The sequence below is a fragment of the Camelus bactrianus genome, chromosome 12, assembly GCF_048773025.1.
Source record: "Camelus bactrianus isolate YW-2024 breed Bactrian camel chromosome 12, ASM4877302v1, whole genome shotgun sequence".
NCBI lineage: Eukaryota > Metazoa > Chordata > Mammalia > Artiodactyla > Camelidae > Camelus > Camelus bactrianus.
The window spans coordinates 25,426,871-25,449,399 of NC_133550.1; the positions used below are offsets into that span (position 1 = coordinate 25,426,871).

At 40.3% G+C, this 22,529-nt stretch overlaps 2 protein-coding genes and 1 pseudogene across 3 annotated transcripts in view; 2 read left to right on the plus strand and 1 right to left on the minus strand.

The window, feature by feature from the left end:
* Nucleotides 1-7,701, minus strand: part of KICS2 (KICSTOR subunit 2) — a 47,807-nt gene extending 40,106 nt beyond the window's left edge. For both annotated transcript variants that reach the window (XR_012510640.1, XM_010970518.3), the window contains exons 1-2: nucleotides 7,467-7,701; nucleotides 2,099-2,384 (exon numbers count right to left, since the gene is read on the minus strand). Coding sequence is in view for 1 of the 2 variants with exons in the window: in XM_010970518.3 (XP_010968820.2) it covers nucleotides 2,099-2,384; nucleotides 7,467-7,701 (521 nt within the window). In the remaining variant the exon portion in view is untranslated. The remainder of the gene's footprint in view (nucleotides 1-2,098; nucleotides 2,385-7,466) is intronic.
* A 166-nt stretch (nucleotides 7,702-7,867) lies between these two features.
* The window catches only part of XPOT (exportin for tRNA), a 134,129-nt gene continuing 119,467 nt past the window's right edge, over nucleotides 7,868-22,529 (plus strand). The window contains exon 1 of the mRNA XM_074375064.1: nucleotides 7,868-8,007. The gene's annotated coding sequence lies outside the window, so the exon portion shown is untranslated. The remainder of the gene's footprint in view (nucleotides 8,008-22,529) is intronic.
* Nucleotides 16,483-16,761, plus strand: LOC123612960 (mitochondrial import inner membrane translocase subunit TIM16 pseudogene; annotated as a pseudogene).

Consider the following 22,529-nt stretch of genomic DNA (forward strand, 5'->3'; position numbering starts at 1 on the left):
AAAATGTCCAAGGCTCTGGGAAGTGGGATGTTTCAAAGAAGGTTCAAAGATGATAGATCACAAATCTAATAAAATAAAAATAAAAAGTTAAATAGTAATAATCCCTCATTACTATGACACAATACACCCACGTGCACATGTGCACACATTGGTAAAGTTCAACAACCAGTATATCCCAGGGTTGGCATCTTTCTCTTATTTATCCAGTTTTCCCTTGCAGACTTATGTATCTGTATCGCAGGGAACTTTTAAGACAGACAGGTTTCTGTGCACTCAATCAAAAATTGCTAAGTCTTACTCTCTTGGGAAAGAAGAAGACAGGCCCAGGTCTGGCTGTTTTCTTAAGGTCTGGAAATGGTTCAGCAAAATGCTTTCACATTAGCATTTGGGAATCACCACAAGAGATCTCTTCCCCTTGAGAATCCTATCTCCAATGGTACTGTAGTTTTTGGTTTTTTAAAAAAATTATTTGATTAAAAGAAAACATATGCTAATCAGATTTGAGGAAGAAATTAAAGAATTTTCCAAACAAAATATTTTTAAATGTGTAAATTTGTTTATAAAAAAATGTGAGTTATTTATATGCACAGACTATCTCTTGAGAATAATAGAAGAACTTATTAACATTGATTGACTCTTGGGAATGGAATTAAGTAGCTGAAGAACAGGGGCAGAAGACAGACTTTTCACTATTCTATTCTTTTGTACTTTTATAAACTTTAAGCCATGTTAATATATTGCCTATAAAAATAAATAAAATGAAAATTTAGACTACAGTTGACCCTTGAATGATGCAGGCTTGAATTCCCAGGTTTTCTTCAAAGTAAATCCTTTGAATCCCTGGATCGGAACCACGGATATGGAGGAACTGCAGATATTTTTGCTTTCTACCTACCTTTGCTTTCAAAATCCTACCTGCCTTAAAAGTCTTCTCAGATGGTACCTTCTTTCTGAAGTCTCTTTTAATCTCCCCACGTTGCCCTCTTCCCCCAGTCCATTAATGAGATGAGTATCAGTCTTCATTTGTGAATATAAATTAACATATCTGCCTTTCTTTTTAAAGTAAGCATATCATATATCCAAAAGAGTGGTGTCCTTTAAGGTCATCACTTTCCATTTAGTTCATCATAAAATGACTGAGCACCCGCAAGGTGCAAGGCTCTCTGCCAGGCTCTACGGTCCCAGAAATAAAACTGGGTCATTCAACAGTCAGTGATGTTCACACTTCTCAAATTCTTTTTGAGTTGCTTTTTGGGCAAAGCAGTGAGCAATACATTGCAAGGGTCTTGTTTCTTTGTCAGTAGCAATTTCCCTCAAAAATTTTTTTCCAGCTGATCAATATCTTAAAAAAAAATTAAACTGGCTACTAATATCTTTTTTAAAAATTTTATTTATTTTGTTTATTTTTCTGTGGGGGAGGTAATTAGGTTTACTTATTTATTTTTCAGAGGAGGTACTGGGGATTGAACCCAGGAACTCGTCCATGCTAAGTATGTGCTCTGCCACTTGAGCTATACCCACCCCCCCAATATCTTTTTGATTATCAGAAAAACTTAAGTATGCCCTCCTCTAGAGCACAGATGCCTGCCTCTACCAAGGAAGTTTAAAACAAAAAGCAAAGCTGTGCCACAGGTGCTGAAAACAATTATAAAGGAGTTTCCAACACATGTTAAGTAATGGCTCCATCAGAGGAATCGAGTGGATAATTCACCAAGGTGATTACTTTGAAAGGAACCTTTATTTGAACAACAGTTTGTTAAAAAGTCACAATATGAGATATACAATCTCTTGCTACTGTGTGAATTCTTTCATAAGCAGAAAAATCGGTTATAATATATCTTTTAAGGAATACTTCATTCTCAATCTTTTGCTGTTGCTCAGAGAAGTATCCACCCAGCAGGGTATTAATTAAGCCCAAAGAAGATGCCTAAATGTATACCTGTTGATTAATTACCATGTATAAAATGTAACACAGCTATTTCTCCTTTATACTTACTCCATCACAGATTTTCACAGGCAGGTAGGGAAAACAGAGACTGTGTGTGTGATTGCAAGGCTGCCAAGTTCCGCCCCTCCCTCCCTCCTCATCTGCACTTACCTGGAGCTGTACTTCTTGAGGATGGTGTCCAAAAGGCCAACAAGCTCCTCAGCATTGATGAACTTCTGGGTGCTGAGGGTGTACATCTTCTCATAGAAGTCTGCGATCTCCATCCGAGCCTGAACGAAGAAGCAGAGTTGCTCTGACAGGTGGGAAAGGAGCTCTTCCACATGAGGTATGGTCCCTCCAAGGGCACTGCGGCCACTTGCTACCTTTTTCAGCTCGTTATGCAAGGAAGTATAGATGGTGCGGATGGAATCCTTCCTGCTGAAGAAAGACTGGCCCCCTGGTAGGCAAATGACAAGCACACGACAGGTAAGGAAGAGAAACCAGAAGCACAAAACACCTCCCAGCATCCAAAAGGAAAGTATCTGAACTGCTGAGCTCAAAACGTGGTACTTTTCATCAGCCGTATTCTCTGACTTCCATGATTTGGATTTAAATATTTTGTGAGTCATAATTTCACTGCAGAGTAAGTTAAGCAAATGCCTGGTACAACTCATTAGTGTAGCAATGGACCTGTGTGTAACCTCCTAACCCATGAGCCAATTCTCCCCCAACCCATTTCAGTAAGGATTCAGATATAATTCAGAGGGTGATTAACCTAGCAAGTGACATCAACCTGGATCTAAAAAACCGTCCTTCCACATAAATATATTTGAAGCAAAAGAGAACATCCGATTATGAAACACTGTTGTTATTCCAGGTTAATCAGAAAATTTTACTTCTGCTTTGGAGTTGCATTTTGCTTTTAAGCTGTACCAGAAAATGGAAAACACAGACTACTGGGGACCCAGGGGGAGAAAGAAAATGTTAGTGCCGTTAACAACGTTGACACTACAGGTATATCACAATTAGCACCACATTGTGAATTATTAAGAGTAAGAGACAATTATAAGTAACTGCTGATGTAAATGAAATCAGCAAAAAATAAGGCCAAATACATTCTTTTCAACAGTCAGAATGGTTCAACTGGCATAGGCATCATTTCCTTACTTCTGCATTATTATATGATCAACTATATTTCTAATTATAGAGCCAGCTTCATAGATGTTTTTTTAAGCAATTCTGCACCCTACCAAAGGGGCAGAGGCAGGACACGGGGAGAAGGGAAAGAAACAGGGCAGATTTAAAACAGTAACTCTTAGAAATATATAAAAATCTCAGAGATGAGTAACAGAATGCTTTAATGAATGAATTACTATTCTAAACACACCAATTAGGAGTGAAAATTACTTATCAAGGCATCTGTAAAATATCCTCTTAATGACTGAAACATTTCACAATACTGTTTTAGTTCACTGCCCAGTTTACATTTCAAGAATTGGCTCTTACATCCCTTACTACTATGGTGACCACCTTGGCTCATGTTTTCTCATGTTTACCCATGTTTACCCATGACCTTCCAGGTTTTAACACTTTAAGTCTAGCTTCTCAGGAAACCCCTTCATCCCATGTCCTGGGAAACCCCTCAACCCTGGGCAACCCTACAGTGTTGGTTACCCTACTTACTGCTGATTCCATAAGCAAACTACTAATACTTAAAAAGTGTTTTCCCCAATATACTGCCCAGAGACTGACTATCATTCACATCACTTCTCCTAATAGCAGCAAAAACCATATGGTACAAGTGGATTGACCCTGACACCAATATCCATGCAATGCTGAATCCTGGAAGGTTTGCCTGCCTTCTGCACCCATATTTGGTCTAGCTTTGCAGATTTTGTAAAGTGACAGTATGGAATAAAAAGACCTCTGTGCCCTGGTCTAGGACAAAATCTCTCAGGTTAGGAAGGTAACAAGAGTACCACGTAAACCCTAAAAGCTCTGGAAGTCCGACAGACTTGGTTCCAAATCCCAGCTTCCAAACTGACAAACTGTGTAATATGCACATGACTTAGCCACTTTGGGCCTTAGTTGTCATTTTAACATGAAACCAGTAAAAGAGCTGCTAAGAAGACAAAATGAGACAACATGTGATATGCAACATGCCTGGAGCAAAGCGCATATTCAGTAATGCTAATCCCTTTCCCTTCCGTTTATAGCTGCTATAAGGCATTCTCAACACTACACAGTTAGGCTTCTGAAAATTTGGTAAATTGGGAGCTTCAAGTACTGTCAAAAAAAAAAAAAAAAAAAAGCTAGCTATGTGACAGATAGCTAGGTGACCTCAACTGTGTACTCACTTCCTCTGTTAAACAAGGTGATCTTGGTGCAAATTTTAACTCTAGGTGAAAAAAAGGATACTTTCCTTAAACATATTACCCTTATCTGGGCACACGGAAACACCCATAAATACCAAAAATACCTTTTAAAGCTTATCAATAAACATCAATCACTAGTATGTAAAACCAAGGAACCTGACACTATAAGGAAGGGAGAGACCACCAACACATTTCTTTTAAACAGGTCTCTCTTCTCAGTGCTCTCTGGAGCACAAGCCTATCTGGTTAGGAATATCCAATGGGGAATGGCCTTCCTTTATGCTGGGAAACAGGGAATCAGAGACACTAGACTTCCTTCTCTTTTCAGTTTTTCGAATTGACAAAAATATGATTATTCTGAATTATTTCCAGATGGCTCTTTTTATGAATGCTCATTATTTTTCAAGACATTGGCAGGGAGGGTATAGTTTAAATGGTAGAGCACATGCTTAGCATGCGTGAGGTCCTGGATTCAATGCCCAGTACCTCCACTAAAAAGCCAAATAAATAAACAAATAAACCTAATTACCTCCCTCCTGCAAAAAAAAAAAAAAAAAAAAAGATTTCAACAGTCTCTCACATCATGAAACTTCAAGTAATGAGTATATTGAAGGAGCAAGCAAAACCTCTAATTAAATATTTTATTCTACAACTTCTTGCTAATGATAATTTTAAACATCAGTTCTGAATTCATTTTCTACCCTGGTAACTTCCAGCAACCAGAAGATAAGGAAACTCTCCGGTAATGAAACAAAGGGGAGAAAAGTGTGACCTTCTAAAGTCCTCTGCAGGCATTGAGTCAGCATATTTTAATCACTGATCCTTCCCCAAACAGGTATATTCCCCCCTTAGAGTAAAGAGAAGGCGCTGAGATGAGGGCTCTCAGCACTGAGACAAGACAGCAACAGAAGGCTCCCTGTCAGCTCCGTCCTGTGCCCAAAGGCCCAGGCTTGCATCGACTGCAAAGTTCTCCACTAAACACGGGTCACAAGAATGAGGTCAAAAAGACTCACTTTTTTAAACCATACTTTTTCATGTGTTTAAAAAATACAAACTTTTTGTTTTGTTTTTTAAACAAAACCATATAAACATCCTAATCAGCAATGTAGTTGAAGACCATGGGACTGTTTTAAATGGCAACAGACAAATTCTCCCAAGTTTTTAAGAAAATAGAGAGTCAGCTCAATAACCTGAAGTCATATTGTAAGCACGTTGGTAGCACAATCATTCCGGTACCAAAAAACTGTAAGATACTTGCAAAGTTAAAATTTTACATCTGGAACCTACGTTTACTGTACATGTAAGTAAGTTATGACGCATTAAAATTAAACATGCTATCTTCAGAACATTTACTCCAAAGTGCGAGATCACCTGGGAGCCTGGACAGCACTTGGGCTTGTTTCACAGTGTAAATTGCTCCCTGGATCAATTTCAAACCACAATCCTCAGGCTCACCCATCCAGGCTGGGGTCCATGCAGAATTAATCACTTTAGATAATCAGAGCCACCTCACAGAACCCAAGTCAGAGACAGTGATGGCCTTATGCATGTTCTTACGCACAACCAGTTCTATTTACCTAACACCAGGCACGTACAATTTAAACTAGTGTAGCAGATTTCTTAACTGAGATCTAGAAATAGTCTTTAGGAAATCCAACTGAACTGAATCCAATCCTCTCAGATTATATGCAAAATTGTACTACACACATATTTTTTTTCTGCAGAGCAAGGCCGCAGGTTTCATCAAGTTCTCAAAGGTGAGCTAAAAAAGCCCCCAAGCTAGGAATCATGGCACTAGGATCCATCAGCATTCTTCATGAGGTGGGGGAATCTAAAAACACTAAAACTGCCAGAAAATTACTCACCTTCAATTTTACAGCCAGCATCCCCCCTTCATATAGATGTACTAAAATAAATCTATAATTTTTTATAAATCATATGGATACAAACACAATCTGACAGTTCAAAGGTAGGTATTCTGGTATGGGCGCTGTCACCTACCCACACAATTGCACACACACAATCTGCCAATCTGCAGAAAGGGGAATTATAATACTGCGACAGCAATTATAAATTTGTGAGAAGTGCCAACGTAGAAAAGGGAGGAAAAAATACACAAGGTGAAACTATCTGACCAGTTTTTACCAATAAGTCAATATATTAAATAACAAGTTATTGTTTGAAAAGCTAAAAGCAAAATTAAGATCTCAGAAAGCCTGCCCCCTTGAGTGTTTCCTGAAAGCAAGATGTATATGATCACCTTCAGGCAATATAAGGAAACTGGGCAGAAAAACTCAAAACAGAGTCTACACACAATTGTATATTTCTAGTCTACATTGTATATATGTGTCCTTCATTCATACCAGACCCTGTGCATCTGATAAAGGGTCTAAAGTAGGCTAAAGTACTAAAACAACTCTAAAAGCTCTGGGATTCATAATATTGGTAATTATAAATAGTAATAATTTCTAATGCATAGCCCTTGGCTTACACATATATTATTTCCTTCTGATCTACTCATACTAATTGTTTCTACTGATGAAAATCAGCTGAATCAACCCCTGGATTTTATTTTCAGGGCGAAGATTTATAATGGGATGGTAAGAGTGTTTACCATTTTCCCTGTAAGTCCCCTATTGCTAGTGTTAGGCTTATTTCTTGCCTTTCCTGTCCAGTATTCATATTTTTCTTCATTCATTAAATATTTATTGAGGGCCTACAAACAGGGGGTAGGACTCCATCTGTACCTTTCCAAGGCCTTAACCTTAAGAGGCCAAACAATAGTGTTCATTAACTAGGTTGTACTGCCAAGTTTTGCTCCTCTGGCCGCAGTGTCACTGGTTAGAAGAGCGGGGACATAGAGTTTGCTTAACTTATCATTTATGGCACCAATCCATGCATGAGCAAAATGGATACATCCATCGGTTTGGAGCACAGCCCTGCAAAAAACAGCCACCCCGTTGGCCAATCTATCAGCAGCGGAGGCCGGTGGGCGGGGTTTGTGGAAGCCGAGGGAAGGAAGGGACCGGTGGGAGGAGATCTGGGAGTGCCAAGTTGAGCCTGCAGCTAGAGTGACAGAGACAGGGAACCCAAGCCACTGCCGATAGGGGAATATACTCCCTCTCCTTCCTCCTCAAGGGGCACGGGGGGCGGGGCGGAGGTACCTAGTTTCTGCCCCAGGTAGGTGAGGCTGTGATAGACCTTCTCGGCCGCGGCCAGGTGGGCCAAGGCCGCCAGCAGCGACAGCCAGCTGCCCCCCGCGCTCTTGTTGGCCTCTCGTTCCTTCTCCACATTGTCCTTGGCCTTGTCGTAAGAGAAGATGCCCAGGTGAGAGAAGAAAGTCTCCAGCACCGCCTGTTCCACCGGGACCGGGGCGGCCAGCGGGATAGACTCCCCCATGCGAGCTGCGCTCCAGCTCCACCCACGTGCCTCTCCTGTCCCTCGCACTTCCGGGTTCTCAGGGAACGTGCGCACGAGCGTGCGTGCGCGTGACCGCCGCAAGCGGCGGGCTCGTGAGCGCGCTGCCTCCTGGACCGCGCCGGGACCTTAGGACGCGGGTAAGGGCCAAGGCCGGAGAGGCGTGGCCACTTTCCAGCTCCTGAGCGACTTCGGCGCTTCTGTTCCAGCAGCTCTGACTATTCGGACCCTCAGCGCAGAGCGCGAGGCAGACACCTCGTTGCTCCGTGGAGCTGACTGCGTTCTGAGGTGAGCTGAGGCCCCTCCCTGTGAGACTGCGTCAGTGCTGATGACGTCACTTTTGCATGACGTCAGTGGTCCGTGTCCTAACGTCTGGCCAGGGCTTGGCGGGGCCCTGAGGGGCGGGGCGAGGTGAGACTCGAGCCTGAAACTGTGCTGGCTCCCACGACAAGGTGTCTGCAGCCCTCATGCCTTTTAAACCAACTCCAGTAAAAGTGGTTTATAGATCAGAAAAGGTGTTATCTCACTCCTGTGTCTGATTTTCTCCCAAACACACTTGGTGGGTAGTTTGCCCCCTGTCCCATTCTAGTCTTAACCGGGTTCGTGCTCATGAAAACGGTTTCCGAGCAGAGCTGCTCCTAGGCTTGGCCGTCCTAACCCACACTATATTAGGCTTTCTTAAAAAGTTCTCAGAATGCAGGCTAAATTAATGTAGCTTCTGTTGAAGAATCTGAATTGATGCACTTTGTCATTCAAATGAATTACAAATTCCTCTGACATTTAAGAAACTCCATAAATCCAGCTCATAGGTATGTCCACTACTTGAAACACTGCCCAGTGCTCGCTTAGGTAATTTTTACCTTTCTCTTTCCTTGTATATGCTTATTTTTATGCTATTTAATCGTACTGTATTTAATCACATGTATTTACGTGTCTCTTTCCCTTACTAAGTGGTGAACTCCCCAAAGCAGAGTCTAGAGTTCATTCACCTTTATAATCCTTTCATCATGGATGGCCCAGTGATGTTTGTTGGATAATATACCTGTTCCTTGTTCTCATTAATGTAATTGGGTAAAATCAACTCTGTTGACTGTGATACAAGGCAGAATTTTGTATGTTATAAAGGTGAAAAAGGAGGCAGAAATTATATCTTTTTGGAAGAATCAGGGAGGCTTCCTGGAGGAGAATGTGATGATTCTTGATGAATGTGTAGAAGTCAGTAATCAGAAAAGATGTAGTACTAGCACCAAAACCGACAGTGAAAGAACATACTCAAGTAATATAAGAATTCCTTAGATAGTAAAGGTGGCATCATAAATCAGTGGGGAAAGGAAAACTTATTCAATTTTATTCAATTATTAGTGAAGGAGACATGATTATGGAGGAAAAAAGACTTTTACTCTGTATTCTGCAACAAAAAATAATTCTATGTAAAAAACAAAACCATAAACAAACTAGAAAGAAATACAAGTGAAAATTTCATTGATCTAGAAGTAGAGAAGAATCTAATTACAAAAGAATTGTAGGAAATTACAAAGGAAGAGATTGACTTGACTCAAAATTTCAAGAAAACACAGTGCCAACCTGGGTGAGAAATATTTGTAATGTATGTGAGACAAAGATTTGATGTGCTTAACTTATCAGGGTCTAGTAATCATAGAAGTGCAGATTAAACTATTGTCTTTTTCACCTATCAGATTTTTTAAAAACCTTTGTTTAAGTGCTGGTAAATATGCAGTGACTCTCTTTTTATACACTGCAGATGGGAGTGTAACTTGATATGACCTTCCTGGAAAACATTTGGCAACATATATATATATATATTTTTTTCTTTATTCTTATTTTTTATTGAGGTGTAGTCAATTTACAATGTTAGTTTCAGGTGTACAGCAAAGCGATTTAGTTATACATATACATACATATATATTTTCAGTTTCTTTTCCATTACAGCTCATTACAAGAAATTGAATATAGTTCCTTGTTCTATACAGTAAGTCCTTGCTGTTTATCTATTTTATATATAGTAATGTATATCTGTTAATCCCAAACTCCTAATCTATCCCTCCCTTCCCTTTCCCCCTAGTAACCACAGTTTGTTTTCTATGTCCCTGAGTCTATTTCTGGTTTCTAAATAAAATTTGTATTTAAATGACATCATACGATAATTTATCTTTCTCTGTCGGACTTACTTCAGTTCATATGATAATCTCTAGGTCCATCTATGCTGCAAATGGCATTATTTTACTCTTTTTTATGGCTGAGTAGTATTCCATTGTGTATATATACCACATCTTTATCCAGTCATCTGTCAATAGACTTCTAGATTGTTTCCATGCCTTGGCTATTGCAAGTAGTGCTGCTGTGAACATTGGGGTGCATGTGTCTTTTCAAATTATAGTTTTCTCCAGATATATGCTCAGGAGTGGGATTGCTGAATCATATGGTTAATCTATTTTTAGTTTTTAAAGGAACCTCTGTCCTCCATAGCGGCTGCACCAATTTATATTCCCACCAGCAGTGTAGGAGGGTTCCCTTTTGTCCACACCCGCTCCAGCATTTATTGTTTATAGACTTTTGAATGATGGCCATTCTGACTGGTGAGAGGTGATACCTCGTAGTTTTGATTTGCATTTCTCTCATAATTAGCAAAACGGAGCATCTTTTCATGTGCTTTTTGGCCATCTGGATATCTCCTTTGAAGAAATGTCAATTTAGGTCTTCAGACCATTTTTTGATTGGGTTGCTTGTTTTTTCTTTGTTTTTGCTTTTGTTTTGATACTAAGCTATGAGCTATTTGTATATTTTGGAAGTTAGTCCCTCATTGGTTGCATCATTTGCAAATATTTTCTTCTACTCTGTAGGTTGTCTTTTCGTTTTGTTGATGGTATCCTTAGCTGTGCAAAAGCTTTTAAGTTTAATTAGGTCTCATTTGTTTATTTTTGCTTTTATTTCCATTACTCTTGGAGCTGGTTGGAAAAAATATTGCTGCAATTTATTCAGAGTGTTCTGTCCGTGTTTTCCTCTAGGAGTTTTATAGTATCCGGTCTTACATTTAGGTCTTTAATCCGTTTTTAGTTTATTTTTATATATGGTGTTAGAGAATGTTCTAATTTCACTCTTTTACATGTAGCTGTCCAGTTTTCCCAGCACCACTTATTGAAGAGACTGTTCTCCATTGTAGATTCTTGGCAATATATATTAACATTAAGTGAAAGTAGATGCACAGTGTCTAAAACACTGAGACAAAGTAGATGCTTAATAAATATTAGTACTACTTATAAATGTTACTATTATTGTTATTTTTATCATTAGCGTCATCATACCTTTTAATCAGTGGAGCACCTAGAATAATAACTTGAAAAATTATTAACTTTAATAATAGTCAGTTATTTTACCAGCAAAAGGGAGTTTATTCAGGAATAGCCAGAGGAATTGAGATTCAGGTTATGGAAACTATGGTTGACCACAGGCAAATCCACAGAACTTGGAAGGGAGCTTGCTTTTATAGGGAAAAGGGGGCCTTGGTAGGGGCTGTCGTAACTAAAGAGTTCACTGGAGGACACTGGGAGTCCAAAGTTTGGAGGCTTCTCATTGGTTGGGGCGCTACAGCCTCTGACTGGCTAGGCTATGGTTGGCCAGAAAAATGGTTTTCTTCATCCTGCTGGATAATGAAGTAGGCAATACCTTCCTGTGGGAAGGATGTGGGGGTATGTCTCTTCCAGTCTGGGCTAACTGATGGTGTATGGCTGTGAGAGCTCCTCCTATAGGCATGTTCTGACTCTGATTTACCTCATGTTTCTCTAATTCCCACAAACTTAATTGATATTTGTTATATATTTGATTGGCTGATTATCCTTGTCTCATAAGAATTTTATAGGAAAAGATACTGAGTTAATGACATGACAAGCTGTTTAAACATTGCTGTTGTAAAGATAGAGGTTACTTTAAATGATCATCTGGTTCAGCCTATAAGCAGGACACTTTGGACAGTAGCAAGAAATGTTTTCCTTGATAATGTGTTGGCCATCTATTGCTGCTTATCAAATGACCCCAAGGCTTAGTGGATTAAAACAATAAAAAATCATGTATTCTCTCTCACAATTTCTATAAGTCAGGAATTCAGGAGTGGCTCAGTTGAGCATTTCTGTCTCAGTGTTTCCTAAGGTGGCTGTCAGATGTTGGCTAGGGATGTGGTCTTCTGAAGACTCTTTGGAGCTGGAGAAACTTCTTTCAAGGTGGCTCTCTCACATGTCCAGTGGGCTGGCAGAGGCTGTTGGCCACACATGGATCTCTCCAGGGGATGACTTGAGTATCCTCCCCACTGTATGACTACTGGCTTATCTTGGAGCAGGTGATCAATCTGATAGACCAGAGCAGAAGCTGCAGTGCTTTTTATGACGTAGCCTTGGAAGTCACACATCACCTCTGCCGTATTCAGGGCCATCCTTGATTGAATTTAGGTAGACTAGGGACAGGCGTGAATGCTAGGAAGTAAGGTTCAATGGAGGCTATCCTGGAAGCTGGCTACCACAGATGATGAAGACATTTCCAGCTTGGAGAATTATCTGTCTTCTTAAAAATGTCTGAGGATGGAATATTGCTCAAGAAGTTGTTTCTTCATTTCAGCCCTAATCTCTCCTATTAAGTCTGGAAAAACAGTTCTGCTCAAGACCATTGATTTGATACTGCTCTTTATAGGTTCTTCAAGATATCCTTAGTGATAGTGTCAGTGATGAAACCATTTTAGTGATAACAACCCATTTTGAGGGCAAAATGATATTAAAAACAGGCAAGGTACTTATTCATTCATTTATTCAAGCATCCATTTTTTTCATTCATTTGATAAACAGTTGACTAAATTTTACATCTGGTCGAAATACACATAAAGCAACGTATTCCCCAAATAATTTTGCAATTTAATGATTATGCCAGTTAATTCCTACCCCAGTTTTTTTGTATTTGGGCTTACTCCCTTTTTGCTGATATATTTTCTTGACATTTTACTAACATAATAATAAAACTATCATTGATTTAGCACTTACTGTGTGCCAGGTGCTTTACATATCACTAATCTTCCAGCAAATCTTCAAGGTAGCTGTAGTTATCACCATCTGATTATGGAGAAGTTAAGTAATTTGTCCAAAGTACAGCCAGTACCTGGCAGAGTGAGATGCAGACCGAGATCTGTCTTTCTTTTCTCCACAAACATGACTGCTGTTAGAGAGTTTTCCCCTTTACATATGCCTCCCACCTGAGAGGTAAGAGACTTCCACATTATTATCAGGCATTCTCAAACTGTTTCTGCAGTTGCCTCCCCTTTTATATTGACAATATGGTTGAAAGATATGATTTCAGTGAGAAGTCTTTTTTTCAGCCCACCAGGGGGAACCAGATATTTGATATGGAACAACCCCTTTCATTTTCTCTTCAGATTGTTTACTAAAAAATACCGTACAATTAGCAATACATTTTGTAGCTGTTTAGCACCTAACTTTCATCTAAATTACTTACCCTGTTGTATGAAAAAAAAGTCTGATGGAAAACAACAACCCTTTTTTTTTTTAACACTTAATTAACTGTTCCCATTTTGTTTTTCCTACACATGTAAATATAATGTGATTTTGAAATCAAGAGTAGATTATACAGGGTAGTGAGTTGAGGAAATAATCCAAACTTCAAGAGAGAAAGAATATTCTGGATCTCTTTTCTAAATCAGCATTGGTATAGAGCCGAATTGTCCAATATGGTGGCTGCCAGCAACATGCAGCTATTTTACATTTAAACAAATTGAAACGAAATAAAATTTGAAATTAGGGTCTTCATTTGCTCTAGCCACATTTCAAATGCTCAGCAGCCACCGATGGCTAGCGGCTAACATATTGGAAGCACAGATACTTAAATTTCCATCATCACACAGAGTTCTGTTGGACATGCTAGAAAGAAATAATGTCATAAGAAAGAGCTTCACAGATTAAAACAAAATAAGCCAAAAGGAACAGAAAGTTCTGTTATTGTTTGAAGCCTATTTCATCCTTTTTGACAATATCCACATTTATGTTTTCTCTTTAAAATATTACATATGTGTGTGTGTGTGTACACACACACAAAATATAGCTAAATTTATTGAGTACTTAATAAATTCCAGGAATTGTGCCAAGTGCTTCACATGATTTAACTCATTTTATCCTTAGAACAATGCTATGTTTGCTGTGGAAAATATTTTTCAAAAGAGAGAAAACCAACCTTAATCCCCAAACCCAAAGATAATCACTGTTGACTTTCTGGTGGATGCTGTGGTGTGCTGCCCAGATCCCAAGACACAGCTGCCAGGAATGTTGGCTGCTGGTGACTCACAGTTGAATTCTTCTCCAGAATTGCCTTCTGTGAAGGAAACTGCCTCATGCTAGGTTCTATCTCCTCCCTGGGAACAGCCCAAATCCCATGACTGGTCACTTGTGAAGGTACAAAGAGACAGTCCCTCAACTGGGACAATCTGGGACATCCAGCTTCCCATGGGACCAGTTAAAGTCTGTGGCATCTGCCCTGCTCTGCCCACCCTGCCTCCCTTACAGCTACTGTTCCCGAGAGCACTCTGCACTTAGCCACCTGCATGCAGAGCTCTGCCTCAGAGTCTGTTTCATGGAAAACCCAACCTCAGTCAACATTTTCAGCGTATAAGTTCCAGTTTTTTCTTTCTGCATGTATCTATTTAACTTCTAAAAGATCTGTCTAAACTTAATTCACCCCAACAAATTTGATGTTTTCTTGTCTTGTTTTATGTGTTGATTTTTTAGTTGATAACATTTTATGAATAATTTTGCATGCAACTAAGTATATTTCTATACTACAATTTGTTAACAGCTCCCTGAGATTCAAATGGCACATCATAACTCAGTCAATCTTGTGTTCTCAAATATTTTTGTGTTTCCTGGTTTTTGCTGTGGCAGACCCCCAAATTTAGCAGACCAATATCCATTCCCAACTTCTCTCTCGCTTGCCTGCCTCCGGGATGGGAAAACCCAAGTATTTTGTTTTCCTAGCCTTGCTTATCCCTAGGAGTGGTGTAAGTTCCAGCCTTCTAGAAGTAAGGTGAAGATTTCTGAGGTTGAGGGGGAAGTTCCAGGAAACCTTTTGCCTTCCAAATAAAATGGGACAGCCGAAACTGGTATCATCTCTAACCTAGTCTCTCTGCTTTGTGAGGAATAAGATAAGGAGCTGTGGCAGCCATCTTTCATCCATGAGGAAAAGGTCAAGAAAATGAAAGGCTTTTGGCCTTGAGATTGTTGAACATTTAAACCAATGCTAGCAACTACCAATCTCTGGATTTCTTGTTATGATGAGGGAAAAACTATTTTTTAACCTACTTATGTTTGAGTTTTCTGTTATTTACAGTTGAAATCACTTATAAATGTCATTATCCTTGGATATTCATGATTAGAAGTAATGCAGTGTTAAACATCATTGTATGTGAACACTTGAATAGCAACAGCTAACCATAAAAATCAGGGAAGAAGAGAATTAGGATCCTGCATTTCCAATGTTTCTTCTTGACCATATGCAGCTCTGTCCTTAACTGTCCCATTTTCCTTTTCTTGTGGGGACTAGAAAAATAATGCACATAAGGCTTCCTGAATTCTTCTAAAAGGCAATACTAGTTAGAAAAAGAAATAGACCTTTTGTAAATCAGAATCTTACTTCTTCAGGTAGGATATGTTGGCAAATGCATCATGCCACAGTGTTCACACTCACTAATACAGAATAGCAAGGTTTCCTTTTTTTGGAGCAAGTAGTACGTGAACTGGGTTGTATTTTAGACTAAGTCATGCATTAACTCGCTGTATATTTGACTGGAAATCATTAATGTCTCTAGGGTTGGGATATTTTATCCCCTGAGGATAAATATGGAGAATCAGAGAAGCTGAACTGAACTACCATTTGAAGTAGAAGGGAGCAGTGCTAAATTGGAAAACAGATGTGAGAATTATGTTTGATTTCATCTTTCTAGTGGCAGGCCCTTGACAATGCAAAACCTGAATCTGGTGAGTCGACGTCTATGACTCCCACTTACCGAGGCTTGAGGCCGTTTCTAATTTGGCAGCCTCAGAGACCTCAGGGTGGTTGGTTCTGGTGCAAAGTAAAGCATGGGGATACATTTCCATATTGTAGGGAATCAGAGTATCTAAGACCTGAAGTGTCCAAGATAGAGATGCTCTGGCTCATTCCTACTGGTATCTTTAGGATGGAAGATGGCTCCAGATCTGGCCAGACTGTCACCACATTGCTCCAGACTGGACTAAACTAGACTGCCATAAGCAACAGAGTGAAAAAGCAGCCTAAGGAAATCATGTATCTGATGAGGAGATAACATTCAGAATATATCAGGAACTTCTGCAACTCAACAACAACAACAAATATAATCCAATTTAAAAGTGGGCAAATAAGATATACAAATGGCCAACAAAACATATGAAAAGATGCTCTGTATCACTAATGATTAGTGAGGTGCAAATCTGACCATAATGAGTTATCATTCACATTCGTTAGAATGGCTACTACAAAAAACAAAACAAAACAAAACAAAATAATAAGAGTTGGCGAGGATGTGGAGAAATTGGAATCCTTATGCCCTGTTGGTAGGAACATAAAATGGTGTGGCCCCCATGGAAAACAGGGTAGTGGTTCCTCAAAAAATTAAAAATACCTTGAGCTAGAGCCGCAGGCCCCGGAAGCCAGAGTCCGGTCCCCCGAGGCAGAGCGGTCGCCATGGCCAAGTACCTCGCCCGAGCCCTGCGACAGGAGTTTGCAGCCAGCCAGGCAGCAGCTGACCCCCGAGGCCGCGCCGGACACCAGTCTGCAGCTGCCTCCAACCTCTCTGGCCTCAGCCTCTGGGAGGCACAGCAGATTCTCAGCGTCTCCAGGCTGAGCCCCAAGGAGATCCAGAAGAACTACAAACACCTGTTCAAGGTGAACAATAAATCTGTGGGTGGCTCCTTCTACCTGCAGTCAAAGGTAGTCCGAGTGAAGGAGCGCCTTGATGAGTAACTCAGGATCCAGGCCCAGGAGGACAGAGAGAAAGAGCAGATGCCCTCCCATTTGGCTTCTCCCACCCTACCCTGCCCGTTGCCTCTAATTTATAGCTCGGTAATAAATGTCTTTTCCGCATTAAAAAAAAAATTAAAAATAGAACTACCATATGATCCAGTAATCCCACTTCTAGGTATATATCCAAAAGAACTGAAAAGATCTCAAAGAGATATATACACATCCATGCTCATAACAGCATTATTCACAGTAGCCAGGAGGTGGAATTAACCTAAGTGTCCATAAACAGATGAATGGATAAAGAAAATGTGATATAGGCATACAAGTGAACATTTTTCAGCCTTGGGGGGTGGGGGGAGGGAATCCTGTCACATGCTACAGCATGGATCATGAGGACATTTTGCTAAGGAAAATAGGCCAGTTAGGAAAAGACAAATACTGTATAATTCCACTTATGTGAGGTGTCCAGAGCAGTCAGATTTATAGAGGCAGAAAGTACAATGGTGGTTGCCAGTGGCTGGGAGAGAGGAATGGGGAATTGTTATTTAAGGAGTATAGAGTTTCAGTTTGGGGAAATTAAAATGTTCTGGAGATTGTTGCACACCAGTGTGAATGTACTTAACACTTGGTGTTAAGGAGGGGAAGGAAGAGGAGATCAAGATCATAAGTGTCCAACAATGCTTAAAATACTTACTATCTTGGCCCATGACAGAAGAAGTTTGCTGACCCCTGCAAATAATATTGCTCATGCACATTTTGCATTTTTGTATTTTGTTGGCGTATTCGGTGTAAGAAATAGGAACCACTCACACTATTTTAAGCAACAAGGGATTTAATACAGGGTATCAGGAGCTTACAAAGTTATTGGAAAGGCTAAAGGAATAAAGCGGGGTTTCCAGGAATGATTTCTAGGACAAGACTGCTGGACTGGTCTGCCAAGGAAGCTGCTACCTCTGCAGTTAATCAGGAAGATGGGGCGTCAGGGAACTCCACTGGTACTGTTGAGTTCAAAGACAGACCATTGTAGCTGTTATCTAAGGATCAGGAAGGAAGGGTGGAGAATGCATGCGTAGCATGCGTAGGATCCTGGGTTCTATCCACTGTACCTCCATTTGAAAAAAACAAAAAACAAAAAACCCCACAAAGATCAGGAAGCCGCCGCTGCTCATGTGACTACCTCTCAACGCCCATGGAGTTAGCACCTAGACACTGAAATGATTGCTGCAGAAAAGCCCAGCGTACCCACGGCTGAGTTTGCCAGCAGAAACAAAGCAGATGGCTCCAGCCTGCAGTCCATCTCCCAAGTGCTTCTAATTGGCAGAACAGAACCCTAACTGCAGGGAGATGAGCAAGGTGTGGCTTTTAACCTGCAGGATAAGAAAGCACACTAGAGGTTTGGAATGGATGCTGAGAGCCAGTTCAGAGTACCTACCACAGCTGGATTGTGGCGTTAGGCTTTTCCCAACTCTTCTCATCTTTGTCCAGCTCCTTTTTCTTTTATTTGAGAAAACTTCTCTGACACTCCCTTCCCTACCTCCACCCTTACAGGATGGGATGCCCTTCTGTGAGCTTCCATTAGCTCTTAGCTCTAGCTCTGCAATGTGTATATCACTCCCTATCAAAACATCCTGGTTTCTTCCTCCACTAGACTACAAGCTCCTTGAAAGCTGAAGCTTGGTGTATATTTGTTGAGAATAATAAACAGTTCCTATAATACAACATCCCAAATAGCATTTATTTTCCTATTTTCTTTGTTCCATACTTTTGTGTGCTGGTATCTGTATAGGGTGAAATCTAAAAAAAAAAAAAAAAAAAAAAATGTTAACGTTCTGGATTTCCTTTTAGCAAAGCAAAGAGAAGTACTGATACCCTGTATGCGTGTATCCTTGTTTGACTCTGTATACCTACATAGGTTAATAAATACTGTGGAACAGCTAGTGTTTGAACATACTCAAGTGACAGGTATATACCCATTAGGTAGATACTATTTTTATTCCCATTTTATAGATGAAGAAAGTAAGGTGTAGAGAAGATAAGTAGCTCTTCTGCAGTTACACAGGAAGTGGCAGACCTGGAACTCACATCCAGCTCTGGCTAATACCACCATCAACCACTATCATTGTGGTGATGATTGTGATAATGATGTCAGCTGATGGTTGCACACATTATGCTAAGCATTTTACATGTGTCATCTTGAGCTGTTTATTTCCTTGGATCGAGTTGATGCTTAAAGGTTGTTACAATGTGGTAAGGTAGAGAGAGCTCTTGATATCTGTGGTTTCTTCCTGGCTCTGCCACTCATTCCTTGTGTGACCTCAGGTAAATTCCTAACCCTTCTGGACTCCAGTTTTCTCCTCTGCAGATCAGTGAATAATCTAAAATACTTCTAGTTCTGAAATCCCAGAACTCTGTGAATAAACTCTACCTTGTTTTTCATTCCATAATTATTATTTCTGCATAGTAAAACTTTTCTCACCCTCTGAATTCTAAGCTCCTGTAGGATTTCAGTTTTGTTTTACTGTTTTTTTTACATCTTCCATGGTACCTAGTCCAGTGCTCTGCATAGTACACAACAGGCTCATAAGAGGTGTGCATATAGTATATACATATATACTTCCAAAGGGAAGTATCCATCTTCACAAGAAAGTGTACTTACTGTCAGATGTTACTTTCTTTTGGGGGTGACATTCAGATGTAACTTAGGGCTGCCTGGAGAGAAATCAGTACTGAACACCTTTGGAAACATTCCTTTTGTCAGAGATAAGATCCTTACCCTTAAAGCAGAGCTGTGGTCACCCCCCAGTCGTCGACTCCTGTGACTGAATGTGGAAAGGTTTCTCTTACGAAAATTGTGTTGTGTGCATATAAAAGGGTCTTGGCTTGTGAATACTGCCAGACCCAGAAGGGAGTTTTCTATGGGGGACCCGTTTTTATTCTGCTTCCTGTCTCTTATAGGGCAATCAGAAAATCACAAATCATTCTGTAGTTTTTCTCAATCTTTTGAGGAATCACTTCTTTAGAAAATGAAGTTTAAAAAGAAAAAAGGAACTACAATTCTCTCCAAGTGTATGAATGACTTGTGCACAATGCAGAATGTTTCTGAAACTTTGACTTTACATCGGTAGTTCAGCCATTCTCAAGAAAAACAGTTATAAATACAGATTAAATAAGAGAATTAAGATTGAATTTAGCTATTTAATTTAATATAACTATTAAAAATAGCTACATTTAGCTGCTATTTTACATTCTAGGGGAATGGCAAAATTCACCTCTGGGGTATGTGGAGATTTTGTTTGAGAAGAGGAAAAAAATAGATGGGCCTTTTGGGATTGTGAGTTAGTTCACATGGAGGACGGTTTGACTCTGAGAATTACACTGCTTGGAATAATAAAATTACAGTGATTTTGACGTGAGAACTCGGAAAAGAGCTGGAGGAGAAGGAACGCTGAGCAAAACGGCACCAGGCAGGTCCTGCGAAGAAAATATAGTGAGAAATTCCCTATGTTGAAAATGGCCCTAGAGCTTTTATGTACTTACATCTCCTGTCCTGTGCTATAGTGTAGTCCTTCCTCTAATTCCCAGACTTTCAGTAAAAGTCTTTTATAAACTACCACTTATATGTAATGGTGCTTGGGGAATGAATGAGAAGGGGACAGTGGTCACAACAGGATGAGGTGGGGCAAAGAGGAGATGATAGCCACTAAAGAGACAAAAGCAGTTTAGAGATGATCAAGAATTCCTTCTTAACCTTGGGGGAACCTTGGGGAATTAAAGGATCAGGTCAACTGAGAAGCGTGGGACACTGAGGTCATTCCAGACGACACATGAAGGGTTAAAGCCTGATTCCCACTCAGTGGGAAAACCCCCAAGTTGAGCAGGGTCAGCGTGGATGGGTCCACATGCTCTTTAAGGACTTAAATACAGAGAATTCATAGAGAAAATTGCAGACTGATAATAAGAACCGTTCATCTCAGTGCAGAAACTGCATATTTAACAATAGCAACCAAACAGAACTCTGTAACCTGTTCGTATGTGGATCTGTGCATTTCTTAGTAACTGTCACCATGGTAGCAAGGCAGTTTGACAAGGGTGCCTTCTAAGCACAGTACATACAAAGGAGAGAGAAGAGCTAATCGTGTCCTGTCTTATACCTTGTTTAACTGTGTTGATCCTGTGTCTCTGACTGTTAGCCTCTGACGCTGCTCTTCCTGATCAAGCACAGCGCTAGGAATATATTAGGCACTACAACATGTGTACTGATTGACTGAATTGAGTAAATGGCGTTCCTGCTATATCTTTCTTTCTAAACTATAGAGTCACCTAGCAGAAATGTGATATAAAAAATGACTTCTGCATGTTGTCTAGGGGATCAAAACTAGGCCATTTTCCTGCTGGGCTGGCCCAACACGGATTTCAGGTTGAGAGGGTGAAAGGACAGAGACTGGGGACTCTGAGACACTGTATTATTAGAAGACTAACAGGTGAGTGGTAAGTCGAATAGTAAGTAAATTCACTTTCATCAGTGAGGTCATTCAAGGCCTAGAAGCTTTGTGTAGAGACTTTCTGCCCAGGCACAAGGACAGGTTTGGCAGCAATTCCAGGCCCGAGTTAAAACCCCGAGGACAGGGAGTTCCACAGATTTGAGCTTCAAACTGAGAAAGCTTTTTAGGCCCCTGCCCCCACCTTTTACTCAATTGACACTCAGCTTGGGAAGCCTCCTTATTATAACAGCTCGAGTTAATGATAATCTTTTATTATAGCCTTTTCCCTAATATGTTCTTACGTTTTATTTTAACTGCCATCTATATAATTTCTCTGCACTTCAGTTACTTCCATTTCTCTTTTTAATGTTTTGTTATTTCACATTTCTTTTTAAAAGTGTTTGAACGTGGACGTGCCCTCTTTATTTTAATAACCAGGGTACCCAGATCTGCCACTTTCAAGTCTGGCTTCCTGTAGTTTCAGCAAATCCTCAACGTGTGCCACCTCCAGCTTGTAGACTGATATTCCAATCATGTTCAAGGCTGAAAACAGCAGCAGGAATTTGTCCTTAGAATTCTTTAGCAGTAGCTGTCAGTTGATAAAGCCCAAATCTGGCCAGTCTGGTGGCTCAGCTCCTGGGATATGATTATCATCATGGCATCACCCCAATGGGACAAACCAAGTGGGACCAGCCTCATGTGGAACCTGGAGAGGAACAGGTTAAGTCCTTCCAAACCTAATGAGGAATCTGACCTAGTTCTTTGAAACTAGAGTGCAGCTGAAAAGTATAATTCGTTGCAAATGTGTTTCTTTCTTCATCCAAATTACTTTTGATGCCCTGTGAGACACAGATCATATGGACTCAGATCACAACTACTAATAAGCTTGACTAATTCAGTATGAAATTTGGGGAGCAGACAAATAATGTGACTTCATTTTATGAAAAGAATGTTTAGGCCTCTAGTTATGAAAGTCTGTGAATACACAGTTGGTGTGGTTACAGCACTCACATCTCCTCTCCACACCCCCTCCCCGTCCCCGCCCCCACTGTGTTTAGCACAAAGGCTGGCGCAGGTGCTCGGTGAATGTCAGTGTCGAAAAGAGTAAGGGAATGAATTTGAAAAGCTCCTGCAGTCTGATTCCTGCCTACCTGTCTAGTTCGTTGTAGTGTTTCCTGCTGCCCCCTCCCAAACACATATAGTTTACACTTTGGCAACGTAGCTGTTGAGTTTCCTAAAAATCTCTCCTGCTTTCCCACTTTTGTACCTTTGCTGTTACTATACCCA